Source organism: Aplidium turbinatum, chromosome 3 (genome assembly GCF_918807975.1).
Source record: "Aplidium turbinatum chromosome 3, kaAplTurb1.1, whole genome shotgun sequence".
NCBI classification, from domain to species: domain Eukaryota; kingdom Metazoa; phylum Chordata; class Ascidiacea; order Aplousobranchia; family Polyclinidae; genus Aplidium; species Aplidium turbinatum.
In genome coordinates, this window is record NC_137474.1 from 37072704 (window position 1) to 37088052 (window position 15349).

The 15349-nt window shown below is 37.1% G+C and overlaps 1 protein-coding gene across 1 annotated transcript; it reads left to right on the top strand.

Moving 5' to 3' along the window:
• Positions 1–6806: 6806 nt before the first annotated feature.
• Positions 6807–13190, top strand: LOC145766770 (cuticlin-6-like). The gene is made up of 4 exons (XM_082578477.1): positions 6807–6889; positions 8079–8203; positions 10839–11011; positions 13005–13190. Exons 1-4 carry the CDS (start codon positions 6807–6809, stop codon positions 13188–13190), a joined length of 567 nt encoding a protein of 188 aa, XP_082434603.1.
• Positions 13191–15349: the final 2159 nt, after the last annotated feature.

Genomic DNA, 15349 nt, shown 5'->3' on the forward strand with positions numbered 1-15349 from the left:
AAGCTACGCTTTTCATGGCGTCATCAAGATTGCGTTTGGGAAGAATAAAGGAAAAACGCAAATTCTAGCTAAATTAAATCATCGCTTTGCCATCGGTTGGCTTGGCGCATTGGGTTAGGGCGGTAGTAGTCATTACAGTGACGTGGGTTTGATTACCACCTCTGCTATAGCTCTTTTTTCTTCTGTAATTACTAGGGCCATTTAAAGTCATTAAAGTCATATTTTTTTCTATGCATCAGTAAGTCGTGAAATCAATTTTAACGCAAAAACCGCATCCCTATGAGGTATATTAAGAAAGTTATGAAGTCATATAAAGTCATATTTTCCTGGTTAGGTCATAAATCAGCTTTTTAAGTTATATAGTCATATTTTTGAGTTATAAAGTCATACCGTTGTACACTTTAAATAAAAAGTACCAATTTAAGCGGTGAAGCAATTAAGCACTAAGAAAGTAAGGCAATTTCTGATTGAACGAAGGCAAACTGTAGGATTGGCCTACATAACCCCTACAGTCACAGACCTATATTTTATGAGGTCACACATTGCATTGTGTTGCAACACAATCTGTTCTACTTCTGACCTGTGCATTATTTATGTACAAATACAGTACAACTAGTAGCAAACTGAAGAATATAACAGTTAAATATATACAGAGACTTAGACATAGAGAGAATATCCGGTTCAGCATGCCAAAAGTGAAAAAATCAAATGCAGCGAAAGTCAAAGCGATTGTAAAACTTACTAAAGTCATTTTTACGTCCAAATCGTAACTTCAAAGACTCTAACATTCCACACTACATGAAACTGTACTACAACAGTGGTTTAAAATAAAAATGGATGTGTATTACTGTTATGTTGCGTATGTTTTACTCTTTAGTTCCGTGAGTGACGTTGTTCGCATGTAAAAATAAACGATTTTCACATAAAGTCATATTTTCCAAAAAATAAAGTCATATTATTGATTTTTTAAGGTCATATAAAAATGGCCCTAGTAATTACCAAACAAAGTTCAAAGTAATTATTAATTCTCTGCTGAATCCTGGAATGGTCACAATAGCAGATAACGTAGCATCTCATTGGTTCGTGGTTGGATTGGATACGCGCGTGGATTATTAGAAATCTGCTTGTTAAAGTGCCTACCCATTATTAATCTCTAGTACAGCGCAGATGCTGAATCGATGTAAAAAAGGACGAATTTTCTGACTGAGAAATTTTCCTCGAAATACTTTCCTTTCACCAAACCGAGTCAATAGATTTTTAATTGACTTGGGATCCGAGGTGGACGGAGTTAAGTTTTGTATACTCCGGATCCACTCTAACCTGAAACTCCGGCTTCTGTACACCTCTGCTTGGGATGGTAAATTTAGTTTTTTAAACTATTGTTTTTTTAGACTGCCGCAGTTTTGAGAATTTAAACCAATATGAACAAATAAAGAGCGGAAAAATTTGCAACAGTTTACTTGGCGTGGAGAAACCGATCACATCTTTACCTTCACAATCAGGGTCATTGAGAGAATATTTTGGGCCGGTACCAATGAGATCCTCGGACCCCAAATCAAGACATTCATAAGAAAAAGGATTGTAGGCTATCCGCAGAAAACGCAATGGTTTTTTATGTTTTCTTCGTGCCCTTTGAAAAAGTTCCGAGTCCCTAAAATTATCCCGGGCCAGGGTCCAAAAGTACCTCTGTACCCCCCTGTCAACGCTAATGTTCACAATCGATCGCGCCTTGGTTTTATAGCACATGGGTTGCTCGATATCAGCCTGATTTAATCCTAGATTCTATATCGAGAGTAGTCAAAAGTGAGTCCTTGCACCAGTGAAGAACGTAAAATTTCATGTTTGCTAAATTTGCTATTAATTTTTGGAGCAAAAGACAAATGATCAAAAATATTGTAAAGGAAATTTTCCACGATGTTTTTAACACAGTTCAAAAACCACTGCTCCACAATCTTTCACTAGACGCATATTTTTTTCACCAACCATTTTTGCCTTTTATTTAACATACCTTTTGAGCTCAAACTGCTTTTGAGCTCTGTATTATTCACTCGCATTATTTCTTTCAATAACAAAGGATGACATTTTTCGGCTGACCTCTACAATTTGTAACTTGCAGACCTAGATTCAACTTGTCTTGTTTTGCATTTAATGTCGGCTGCGTTTTATTTATGAATCTTTTCGGTAATGCCAAATTGGGCGAAACGTTTTAAGCTAAAAGGCTTGAAGACAATAAGCTATCGCACGTCCCTGCAATTGTGTGGCCGATGGAATTGGAAACAATTCAATGCACGTTGCCTTATTATTTCTTGTTCTCAGCAAATTATTGATTCGCCGTCGATAGTTATTGAGACAATAGTATAAATGTCAAGCAACATACAAGTCTCCACCATATTCTTGCAAACTTTGAAGGACTCATCATCATTCAGCATGTTGAAGATTTTCACTTTATGCAGCTTTGTTGTTCTTTTCCAGCTATCAACAGGTTTGTTTGCTTTTTTAAGAATTTAAAATACACTTTAATGCGTTTAATAGGACCAATTTTGCTTTAACTCTACATGGTTCTATTAAGGCTAAGCGGATAGTCGACTTGAACACGTACCGATTAAAGAGGATTAAAATGGTATTTAGTGGCCTATACTGAAAGTATTCTCATTAGCAGTGGCATTGACAGGAAGGTCCAGGAGGTAGCCTACTTTTGAACGCGTGCCCGGGATGATATTAGAAGCTCGGAGCCTTTTTAAAGGGCCCAGAGACTTGAAAAAGCCACCGCGTATTCTTTAGATATAGGGGTTTTTCTTAGAAATGTCTTAATTTGTGACCGGGAGATTTTATTGGTACCGAGCTCAAATTATCTTCTCAAAGGCCCTGCCCATCATTACTATCGTAGAAGTAGTATAATGATCAGTTTGATCAGTTTCTGTCACAAAAGTTACGATGTGTACTGAAACACAGTAGGCTAATTACGCATTATCTCAGCCAGCAAACCCAACTGAGGCCCAGTGAAAACTCAAGTGGGCACTTGGGCTTGTGGGCTTACCATGTGAGCTATTAATGGGTCACAAATGTAATGACACAAGTCCAATTCTGTCCAAGTCCAATTTCATGTTTATTTAATTAATTGTCCCAAAACGAGCCCCATCTCTCAATTTCAACTTCTTATTATTTTTTTTTAGTGTAAAAAATAAAGCAGGAAATGTGAGCACTAATGTAGGTTGAATCTGGGTAGCCCAGTTGGAAATTCATCCAAACATGGGTGGTAAGTGGGTTGCCTAATATTAAAAAAATGCTTTTACAAAACAAAAATATTTTTATTGGCTGTATGAAAACAACTTTGTCAGTGTTGTTTTTATACGGCTAATAATTATTGAAAGGGTTGATATGAGATCTCATGTGGAGTCAGTCTGGGCGGCCTATTTGCACAACAACATTTTACAAAACTTAAGCTGAGTTGAATTTCCCACATTAGTTCAGAATATTAGTAAGTTAAATTAATGCACCATCTATTGTTTCTAGCACTAGTTGCAACGTTCATCTGATGAAATTGAAAGTAAAATTAACAACAAACAAAATGGTTTATTGCTTCACTGACGTTTCGCGCACCATGACAATGCGCATCCTCAGAGCGAATAACATACAAAATAAAATTTCACCGGGTTATATACTACAGTGCCGTTGAAGGCAAGAAAAAATAAAAATATAAAACACGCAATATTTTAAAAAATTGGCCAATGATGTGTGAGCGGTTACTTTCCACGTTAAATTACGTAAAAACTTCTAACAATAAACATAAAAATTTGAAGCAGCGACGACCAACAGAAAAAAGTGCGATTGAAGGCAAGAGAAATAGAACACAATGTTTTTTTTACGCATTTTCTTCTTTCACATGCGATTCAACCACAAAGAAAGCTGCTGTCATTACCTCTGAACTCGAAGTTTTTTGGCGTGAGGTTCAGTAGCGCATCGTATGATCCAAATTACAAAGAACATCATTTCGACATCGCTTGGAAGCGTTTTTTTTAGACATTTTCTAACTGGGCTGCGCAATTGAATACGAATTTGAGCCTGCGGACAAGTATAACTAAGACCCAATCCAGCAGCCCAGTTGGTGCCCCAACATATTGCCCATTTGCTACCCAGATGGGCCCCAGTTGTCATTGCTGGCTGGGATATGGTATTGCACATCCACCAGGTAAATTTTGCTAAGACTGTGAAGAATTGTAGAAAAAAGCGACAACAAAGCATTAAAGTTTAATAACACTGTGTTAAACTTTTGTTTGTATTAATTTAGCTTTGCAATGTTGGAACTGTCACAACGCCGATTCAGATGATGAATGCATGGCGAATGGTTTTTTGGAAAACTGTCCTTCTAATCAGGTATGAAGTGTGGATTTATGAAGTTGATACAGTAATATTTAATGACATGACATTAGGCTTATGAAGCAAAATATAGAATTTAACCACATGACAACTGAAATGTAGGACCCTATTTGTCACGTGTTGCAAACTGTTTCATATTTTTGTCAACAATAGCCTTTGGCATAATTTTTTTAAACACAACATTTTCTCATTTTTAAATGATTGGAAAGACACAAAATTGTCGCTGGGGATGTAGTTGTAGTGGATAAATGTGATTTTTTTAAATTTTCTGCCAGACTATTAATAGCCATCTCTAAATAGCAATAATGAAGCTTAGTCGGAGCCTCATATAAGAAGTACTGTAGACTATGAAAAGTTCTATTTAACCATTTCCAATAACCAATTTCAAAAACTTTGCTGTATTATCTGTTTTAGCCTAGCCTGCAGAGCTTTAAGTTATTTCGTAAAATATGAATTTTTGAAGGTTTAAATTAAAATTATTAAAGTTAAATTTGGATAAAAACTTTAACTTTTGTTAAGAGTTTTATTGATATGTTTTCAATAACATTTTTCACAGGATGTCTGTGAAAGTGAAACTCGACGTGAAAATGGAGTTGACTCGATAACCAGACGTTGCAAACAGCAAGAAGCTTGTCAAAGCTCCATGCTTCGAGTAAGTTCCGCGTGTAGGCTACCAGGCGGGGTACAAACAATCGATAGGCTACCATGCTGAGTAGAGCTTGTTTTTCGCAGTGTCAGGTGCTATTGCGCAAGACGAATAAGTTTTGCTTTAAAACGAGTAGACAATCTTCTACACCGATTAGATTAGACCACAATGAATTGTGAATGAATTTAAACCATTCTTTGGAGCAGGACAAGATGAGATTTGTCTTTTCGTTTGTTTTTTGTTTTCGTGAGAAATATTTTTTTTTAATTGAAAGAATACGTAGTAAAATAATTTTATATTAATTTTTCAACGCGTATGTAATAAATTTAAGTCAAAACTGTCAATCAGCAAAAACACTTGCAAGTAATAGCCTTTTTCTAGTGGTATCCAGGCTAACGCTGGATGGTTAAAGCATTACATGAAATGGACGGGAAAGAACCTGATTTTAGCGTCCATCTTCGGGCATGTCTTTGAAGTGTCTTGCTAAGGACACAGTCGCATGCTCTTAAGCGGTGTCGAACCGGCGCCCTTTTGAGTGTGGTACCAGAGCTCTCACTATTTGGCTATGCAGGCGACACAATATCTTTGACAATGTTGACCATTTGCAACTGCAACAAAAGTAAATCAGTTGTAGGCTTATAATATCATGAAAAAAACAAAAAAGTATTAGGCCTGTAGTAGCCTAGGCCATTATGCTTTTCATATTTGATAAAGGCTGTATTTTCAGAACAATTTCTACATAAACCGGAGATTGCGATGCAATGATGACGACAATATCGTCTCTCACTGTGTTTGCTGCTGTGATGCAGATCAATGCAATGCTGATGAAGGCTCTTGCCAGGAAAACATGATTACTCTAGGTAGCCAAAATCATCACTTCTCTTGCTCCATTGTGATGACTTTGACAGCATTGAACTGTATATCTGTCTGCTCGATATGCAACGACTGTGACTGTTTCACAGAAGAAATATCGCATGGTTATCAAAATTAAACGGGTAGTTTAGCTTGAATGCAGATTTGTAGAAAAGTGCATAACAATTTGTTTTGTTGTTGCAAAAACCTTCAGTTTTTTGATGAAAAAACTTGGTACAGGTGGCCCTAGGCAAGAAATCGAATGCCTTCCACTTTCAAACTTAAATTTTGGAGAAGTCACTTGCTCAGATGGCAGAAACGTTGGGTCACGGTGTAGTTACAGATGCGTGGAACCTGGGTATAGTGTATACCCACCAAACAATAACGTATTGACGTGTTTATATTCTGGAAAGTGGGATAGACCAGAACCTTGCTGTGCACGTAAGTGTTAACTTTGTTGGCTTTCTTCTTGGCGATAGCTTTGTTTTAGCTTCGGTCCACGCACAACCTGACCTGACATTCTATTGGACTTTAATCATAACCAAGCTGAAGCACAAACAATCGCATTTAATTTTGCAATTACCTTGAAGAAAGCTGAACTTCCAATGACGATGTTTTTGTTTTCACAATTGTGTGCCAATATTTGAGGAATGTGTATTACATCACACCAAAAAGATGTGCTTACGTTTGATGCAGCTCATCATTTATACATGCAGCCTTCGGCCTAGACTTATAAGCCCACTACAGACAGTATAAGGCCACGAGTAAATTACAATGACGTAAAATTTACAGCATAGCTAATTAAATTCAATAGCGTACTTTATAAAAGCACAAAAAAAAATCATTAAAATGCTTCATGCTTTTTGGAGACAATGACAATTAAAAGTTATATTTGCTCTTTTTTCCTACAGGTCCCTGTCCTCCAAATGCCATGTTCGACTTTCTTGCCATTTCGCATTTCAGTACGAATGCTTCTCAGGCCTTTTCTAACAGAGTTGGAGAAAATGTATTCAGGTACGTTGAAAACCGAAAATAATACTTTAGTTTATGCTCGCTAAACAAACCCCACAGATTTTTTTTGGAGGGTATACGTAGATTTTGGAGAAGTAGAATGAATATTTGATATTTGTGAAGAAAAAAAAAAGGTATATCTTAGATTGATCCTTTATAGCCCAATGTTGCAAATTTACATCAAGTTGTAATGCTAATTATTCTTTACTTCACAAATGTAGATGTTTCTGAAGTAGGCCTACGCAACGATCATTCTGCTAAAAGCGAAACTTCATCTATATTCTTTTGCATAAGTCAGGGGTGTTCAAACTTTTTCCCAGGACCACATTCTGGAAATTTATTTTTTATTCAGCATGCTGGTAAACAGACACGAAAGAAAGATATTGCTGTCGACTTATTCGTCGCGATGAAGCTCAATTAGCTGAAGCCCATCAAGGTTCAAATAGAAAGAAGTGAATAGCAATAGCCAATAGGTTCTTTACATTTATGGTAAAATCGCGAAAGCAGTCATTGAGTTTGCTTGCAAGAAAATAAACGAATACTCGACTATGTCGCTCATTACCATTATCTCAGGCAATAATAGTTGATTTCGCAATTATTACGCAACAATGATACTAACTTTTCTTGCTTTGCTTTTGTCGGTGAGAAAATACGATTTTCAGTATTGTATGATTTATAAAATGCAAGTTGAATTTTTATGATTTTTGTGTATTTGCGGGCCAAAATTAAAACATCGACAACAAGCCTGGGCCATACAAAAACTTCTCGCGGCGGACTTTGGACACCTCTGGCATAAGTGTTCTTTGTTGGTTGGGCTACAAATTTTTTTAAACTAAAAGTCTAAAAACTTGACTTCATAGCGACGCTACAGGAGTAGAAATTTACTGTGTTTTCAGTATTACCCTGTCATTTTAATCAATTTGGCTGCACAGCCGAGTGGTGAGAGCTTTTGTAGGCTACGATGTTCAAAAAGGCATCAATTCAACGCCGCTCAAAAGCGTGCCGCTGTGTCTTTAGCATTAGGCCTACATTTAAAAGCATGCCTGAAAAGGGGCCACAAGATTCTGGCTGCTGCCTTGTTTTTCCGTTTATTTAAGCTAAATCTTCAACCACTTAGCGTAACCCTGGATTCGAAAAAAGTCAAGTTAATAGTCTGTGGAGATTTGAGATGTTGTGGTTGATTTCTTGGCAGAAAACTGGTGCATTCTCGGGAAAACGGTTTTCAATTTGCAAGTGTGCAGTTCAGCTCCACCGTTCACAGATCAAGCTTGACTCGTTATGATGAGGTTCCTCCGAAACTCCTGAGTGAAAATTCAGGTGAGTTATAGTGACATTCATTGCTGCGACCACCACAGTCTAATAAAAATTGTAAGTTTGCGTCTTAAGAATCCAACGTATTTTTTTTTGGTATTTCTGCTAAGCCTACTTATTTTGTAGAACTGTCTAAATATGCTATGACCACCAGTATCATTGACAAGGGTATCTATAAACCCGGGCCAGAGATCATCTTAGGGGCCTAGAATCTTTTCAGATGCACAGGCTTGTCCATGGGAATGGGATTCCCACGGGAATCCCATGGGAAATGTCCCATGGGATGGGAAGGGATGAGACAGCACGAATTGCATTTCCCATGGGACAGTAGCTAGGGATTTTTATTAAAAAATGATATGAATTGTCATAGATAGACAACTTTTCTGAACTTTAAAGTTAACAAAGTCAATAAATTTTGTCGTTTTGTATCTCTTTTTGTACATTTAGTCCTATCTAGTACACATTAGACTTAAATTTCCATAAATTTAATAACATTTATTGAATTGTATTTTGATGGGAATCCCATGGGATGGGATGGGATGGGACGGGACAGGCATGAATTGCTATGGGATGGGATGGGACAGAAAAAAATGTCCCATGGACAAGCCTGCAGATGCATATAGCGGGAAGCAGTTCTCTATACCTGCTGTTTCATGTTGAAAGTCATCTGCTATTTAATGGAAAATGATATCTTCCCTTGATAAAGTTTCTAAGTTAATAAATTATTATCCTTCATGGAGATGTTGGATGTTTTTTTTTTTTGCTTGTTAAAGGTAACTTATCGAGAGAGGGAGTTGCCATTCATTGGTACCAGCCAGGTCCAAGTTTCCTTTTAATGGTTATCATAACCACTACATACTTGATGATAAAAACTATGGCCGTACGAGACGCATATTGGTAATCTGTATGTCGCTGTAGCAAATGAGGTGTTTTGACAGGTAGACACTTAACAGAGAACAATTTTCCCTATGAACCAGCTAACTGCAGTCATTGTGACCCTTTTAGCACTCAGCCAGAGAGTTGTTTCTTGCTTTGAACTTTGTTTGGTAATTACATAAGAAAAAAGATTAAATGACTATTGCCTAGCCCTAACCTTTTAGGCCACGCTGGCGACGGCGAATCGTTCAGTTAATTTACTTTCTAACGTGCATGAATCGCATAACTGCAATCAGTTGGTTTAAATCTTGCCTTTTGATTGATTAATAAACCTCATCTGCTGCACCGATCTGCAGAATAGGCTACAAATATTCTTACGAGAGTTTTGATGAGAAACAAAAAGCTGTCCTAATTTGTGCGATTTTATTTACACTTAGGTCTTATACCCAAGTATATATTTTATACCAAAACAGCTGCTTACTGAGCTTAATAACAAATATATTATGCTGCAAACAAGACCACTGTGAAACTGACCATGCACTGTGTCTGGCCAATAGAAACCTACATTACCTTGATTCGATTTGTCCTTTATACAGTAGGCTACGTTCAAAACATTAACTCTCGTTGAATTTTAAATAATTGCATGGTTTCAGGTCTGACTTAATTCTTTATTGCAATGGATAATAAAAGTGCAACTGTTCAGTGTATTTTCATCTTACTTTCAAAAAATATCAGCATCAATGCTGATATCAGTGTTGTTTAACAAGGTTAAAATGCGGTCTTCCCACATTCATTATTCATTAGCGTTTCTTTTCCACAAAGAAGTAAATGTAAGCTTTTCATCTTTGCCCACATAATTGTATACTTTTTTCCCTAGTTTGCAATCTCTTTGACAACAGTGGCCTATGCAAAGAGCAACAAGGGTTAGCCTACCACTTTGCCAAACTAAAGCCAATTAGCACTATGTTTCACAGATTATATAACAATAGCATAGTTTTCCACTATGGAGTACGAGACCTGTTCCCAGGGGGTGCGTGGATACTAAATCATAAGTTATCAAATGACGGAAGAAAGTATGCTTGTTTAGGGGGCTTTTACCCAGTATTCTGAATTGTAGATGACAATTAAGCTTACTTCTCAGTTATTCTAGGAAGGGGTACGAGATCCGGTTAATGATTTCAAGGCGGTGCCAACCAGTAAGGTTAAGAACCGCCAGTCTATATCTGAAAAGTTGTGCTTAAGATTGGCTTGTCTTTCAATAGTTTAAGATGAAGCAGACAACCCAAATTGGTGGCCAAAAATTCGTAATCAAATTTCAGTTCGCATCAATTGAATCACGTTTTTTTATGAGTACCTAACTCTACACTTTTGTTGAACTTAAGTGACAAATCATTAAACCAGGAAAAGCAGTAAGTAAACGTGCACCACAGAGTATTATTTTGAAGCAGCTCAGCAGCCTATAGCAATGAATTCCGTTTTTTTTAGCAAATGTTAATTGACCTGTCTGACTTAAGTGACTAAGTTGAGTTGATAAATTGATTAACTGCTAAAGACTAGTTGCAACGATGTCGCCTTTACTGTTCCTGCATTAGGATCTGCCGCTAAATGCTATTTTTGAAGTTTTCTGTTGAATAGTCCAATGGTAGCAATGTGGCATTAGGCCAACTTTGTTTGCAACGCTTTTGCATATCTTTGTTAACTGGAACAAGCGTAAACATATTGAGCTACTTTGATTGCTTCATCGTAGTTTTTTTTTTTATTTTAGCTGGAGGACAAGCAAATGCGGGTCGTGCACTTAGATGGGCATTTAAAAACGCAAGAGGCGATGACTTTAGAAAGAGACCAGGCGTACAGAACATTGTCGTTGTAGTCACAGACAAAACATTTGATGATGATGTGGCAATTCCTGCTAAAGCCTGGAGAGATGCTGGTGCTATCGTAAGTGACATAAACTGAAATCACTTTAAACCAGAGGTTTTCAAATTGTGCGTCATTTCAATTTCCCAATGGCGTAGCACAATAAGTTTGTTTTGTGTTTAAACTTAATTGCTGTAATAAAATTCTTACAGATATTATTATCCCCGGACATGTGCATTCGAATTCAATATTACCAAACTGTGGCAATTGATTATGAATTAACAGTCACTTAGCACAATTCGAATTCACTTCGCCGAGAGACAAATGAAGGCTGAAAAAAAATGACTGAAATTTCTATCGCTGGCTGCGTCGCAGGTCTAACAAACTTTTTCAAAAACTTTGCAACGAAAAAAACATGGAAACCACTGCTTTAAACTGTTAATCAAATATTATTGCGTAAATACTTCTAAACAGAAAATACAAGAATTCCTCGATAACCTGCCAAAAATGCTGCTAAACTCGGCCTCCAAATACTGTAGATGTGTCCAAAACCAAATGCATCACAACCGATACAATTGACAACTCACTCAACCTCACCTATACGAAAAGCAATTAGAACAAGTATCAGAATTCGCATATCTTGACCATAAACTATCCTCAACCAACGATGGAGAAACTTCACTACAACACCAAATCGGTCTAGGCTGGGCAGCATGTGAAAAGAATTAAAAGATTTTGAGCCCAAATATACTCCCAGCAATCAAACTAAAATCAAAAAATTTAAACACTTAGCCTACGTTTTACCAATCGTACTATAGAGCCTACAACGCGTAAATTGGACCTCCACAACAATAAAAACTCGCCACTTTCCAAAATCACATCATAAGAAACATGACCAACAAAAGGCTACTTGACCACACGAAAATAGGAGACCTATAAAGTATAAACTATAACGAAGCTACACCCAATTACAGCAACAATAAAATCAAAAATTTTAAAACTATACGGCCACACTAAAAGATCAAAACACGGACTCAACAAAATCTGCATAGAAGGTAAAGTTAACGGAAAGAGAAAAAGAAGCAGACAACCAAGGCGATGGCATGACAACATCCAGACAAACCCGAACTCAATTCGATGACACTGGGCGAGCTAGCTAAAAACCGTGACTCATGGAAACAGATAGCCTAACCCATGTTGATGAGCAACCTGTTTCAAGCGGAAATGACGATTGAATAAAAATACAAATAAAAATATGTCAAAGATTATAATTATAATGATCAATAATCACATGGGTATCGAAAACATATGGTTGTTCTGGGCCCCTTACCCTAAATTGTGGCTTCCGACCTGAAGAAAAAGACAACAAAATTTTAACTTGGCCCCCAAGGTGATCGTGGTGTTCTTTTCGAACGCAAAACAAATGCAGGTATGAATTGACTTTTAGTTACTGGTCTTAGTTACATTTTCCTGAGCATATGACATAACTCGAAATTGAAAACAAATCAGAAAACCACTTTTTAAATAGGTCTATGCATCATAATTGTGATTCTTAAAATAGTATTGATCAATAACCCATAAATGCCAAAAAATCTTTCACAAACCATAGCCTACCAACGTATAGAAGTTTCTAGGCTGAAGTCGGAAAGAGTTAGCGGTCACAATGACTGTTATGACGGAGTAATGTATTGAACCTTTTTTTTTTTACTTTTCCGTCGGGTACAGGCCCGGATTTAGCGGGGGCAGAAGGTGCAGGTGCCCTGGGCCCCTCGACTCTTAAAGGGCCCCCTACGTGGAAAAAATATGATTTTGTGTTATATTTTTTTCTTTCAGAATTTGAAGTTTCTACAAAATGCTGTGCAGTGCTGGATCAATGCTACTGTAGACGTAGAGGTAAATTTTTGCGCCGTAGGCGCGAAACGTTTTTTTGCACGGGGGCCCCCCGATCTAAAAGTGCCCCGGGCTCCTCATCAGCTAAATCCGGCCCTGGTCGGGTATAACTGTTGGTATAACCTAAATCCCAGGGATAAACAACAAACAAACCAACGTTTTGATAACTGCTTATACTTTGTAGGTTTATGCAGAGAGACAGCAGGACGATGAAGGAAACTATGCAAGTTATGAACAAATGCTTGAAATCACCGACGATCCGTCCCGAGTCTTTACCATAGAAGACCGATCTCAAGAAGCCATTGATCGTGTGTTGGGTGCCGAGTTCGAACATATGTGTCAGTTTAGATGTGATCGTCCTCGAGTTTGAACAGATTTGACGATTTGCAATACAAGTAGCCTATAATCATTACACTCTGGTTAATTTTTGGCGACAAGATGTTTTCAATCCTTATTAAAATTTTAATCTGAGACAAACTGAAGCAATCGAAATAATCCAAAAATGGGCTTGATGAAAACAAAAGTTATAATGATGACAGTGTTTAAATGAGTTTAGAAATAAAATTATTAAATTAAAATTTCTAAACTTCGATGCCTGTGACACAGCAACTTAGTCGAAGTGCAGTAGCAAGAATTCTAAGTTGAGTTACAAGTTTGCAAGCTATTGGCAATCCATTGTAAGCTATAGGCCTACTCTGCGTGCTGTGTAGCCTACAACCACAATGAGAAATGACCATAACTGTAAGAGAACAAAGTATTTCGTGATTGTGGCTTAAGAAGAAGCATGCGTGAGAAAACATTTACTGATGGTCTCAGGTATCAAGACCAACTCAAACCAAGTAGAGTAAAGCTTTATCTACGTTCTCACACTGCCAGGCACTACAACTTCAGCACAAAAGTAGTCTGGCCAAACAACTTGTAATGTAGCCTGCTGAATGTAAACACAACAGCACGCAACGCAAATAAATGAGAGAGCACTTACCGCACCTTGATTACAAGCTTACCGTCTAGTTAAAAAGCATCATCCAAATTGAATCTACATGCACCTCACCATTTGCAAAAAATATTTTTCCTTATAGCAATTCTGTCTGCCGAGTCTCGCATACTTTCCAAAAGAACGAAGTTTAAAAGGCGTTAAATGATAGATTAGACTCGAGGCAGTCGTATTACAATTTAAAATAAAGGTGAGAAAATTATCGGTAGGCACTTAATCATAAAAAGTTTTGTAAGACAAATGAATCATTGGACCATTTAGAAGTTATTGCAACAACAACTGTTGCTTTTAGTTTCAAATTTTTATTATGATGGAGGCCTACTGTAGTTAATTCCAGGAAATTTTAAAATACTGTAATAAAAGCTTTAAGACAAGCTAAACTAACGAGTAATTGTCATTAATCCAAACGGCTAAGGTAAGCAAATTACCCCCTGGGCAGTAGCGTAGCGTTTAAAGGACACATGGGGAACATGCCCTTCAATAAGTTTGAAGTTGCAGTAAAAAATTTACTACTGCATTGTAAAATATGGTTTCACAAGGTTGGTTTAAAATTTTTCTAGGTTATGAAGTAGCAGTGTGGTGATAAGGAGTGACAGGGTGACTTAAATCGCGCAACTCGTGGACTTAAAATGTTTCTGTTTTGAAAACTCGAATGCAAGTTAAAGAAATAGCAGTGACATTCCAAGAATACGTCACTAATGAAGCTGGTGTTTTTAAAATATTGTTACATTTACAAACGTATTTATGACACCATTATCGTCTTTCGGTGACATCAAAGTCTTCTTCGTTTTTCGTCGTTTAATTGTTACTGTTAGCAGAACGCAGTAATATCAAAACCAGAAAATTAGACCTAAAGGTTTGTTGTTTTCCGCGATGTACAGACTGTAGCCTGCCTACTAATTTGAAGGGTAAAGGTATTTTTATGACTTTCTGCATCACCAAAACCTTTATTCTCTTTAGTATGGGTGTTTAATCACACCCATTGAGCCTGATAGCCTATTGGCATTTTTTTACCGTTTTATTGCCAGTAGGCTACGGCATTTTCCTCTAACATGAGTTATTAGGCTATCTATTTTTCTTGATTAACGCATATCATTAATTGATTTTGTCTAAATAGAGTTAAATAAACATAAAAAAGTTCTGATAACACCAAATTATAGCCAAGAAATTTTCTGTTATAGAACAAAAGAATAAAAATATGAGATTTATAAATTTTGTTACTTCGCAGGCTACGGCTTTTCAGAGCTCAGTTAGGGCATGAGGGCCTCTGCTGCGTGTCAGTGCGGTGCAGGGCCTCTGAGAGAAATTTTCACTAGGAGTACGAAGAGTCATTCCGGGCCCTCTTTGTCTTGGGCAAAACGCGTGATGTTTTCTTAGGAGTATTGCACACCATAAAATATTTTACTGCACTGGACATCTGTGCGTAATAATAGTATCAGGTTGCAACAAAACTATTATTCAGTGTTTTGTGTTGTGCATATCATGTGATCTGTTTCCCGCCAATTTGTGCATCCTGCATTGAACTCGTGTTTCAG

What these genes read in the sequence shown, in the direction of transcription:
- LOC145766770 (XM_082578477.1), top strand. Translation starts at nt 6,807, where the DNA reads ATGTTCGACTTTCTTGCCATTTCGCATTTCAGTACGAATGCTTCTCAG. An exon ending in GTTGGAGAAAATGTATTCAG is followed by an intron (nt 6,890 to 8,078) that starts GTACGTTGAAAA and finishes ATTTCTTGGCAG; the next exon opens with AAAACTGGTGCATTCTCGGG. An exon ending in GGAGAGATGCTGGTGCTATC is followed by an intron (nt 11,012 to 13,004) that starts GTAAGTGACATA and finishes TATACTTTGTAG; the next exon opens with GTTTATGCAGAGAGACAGCA.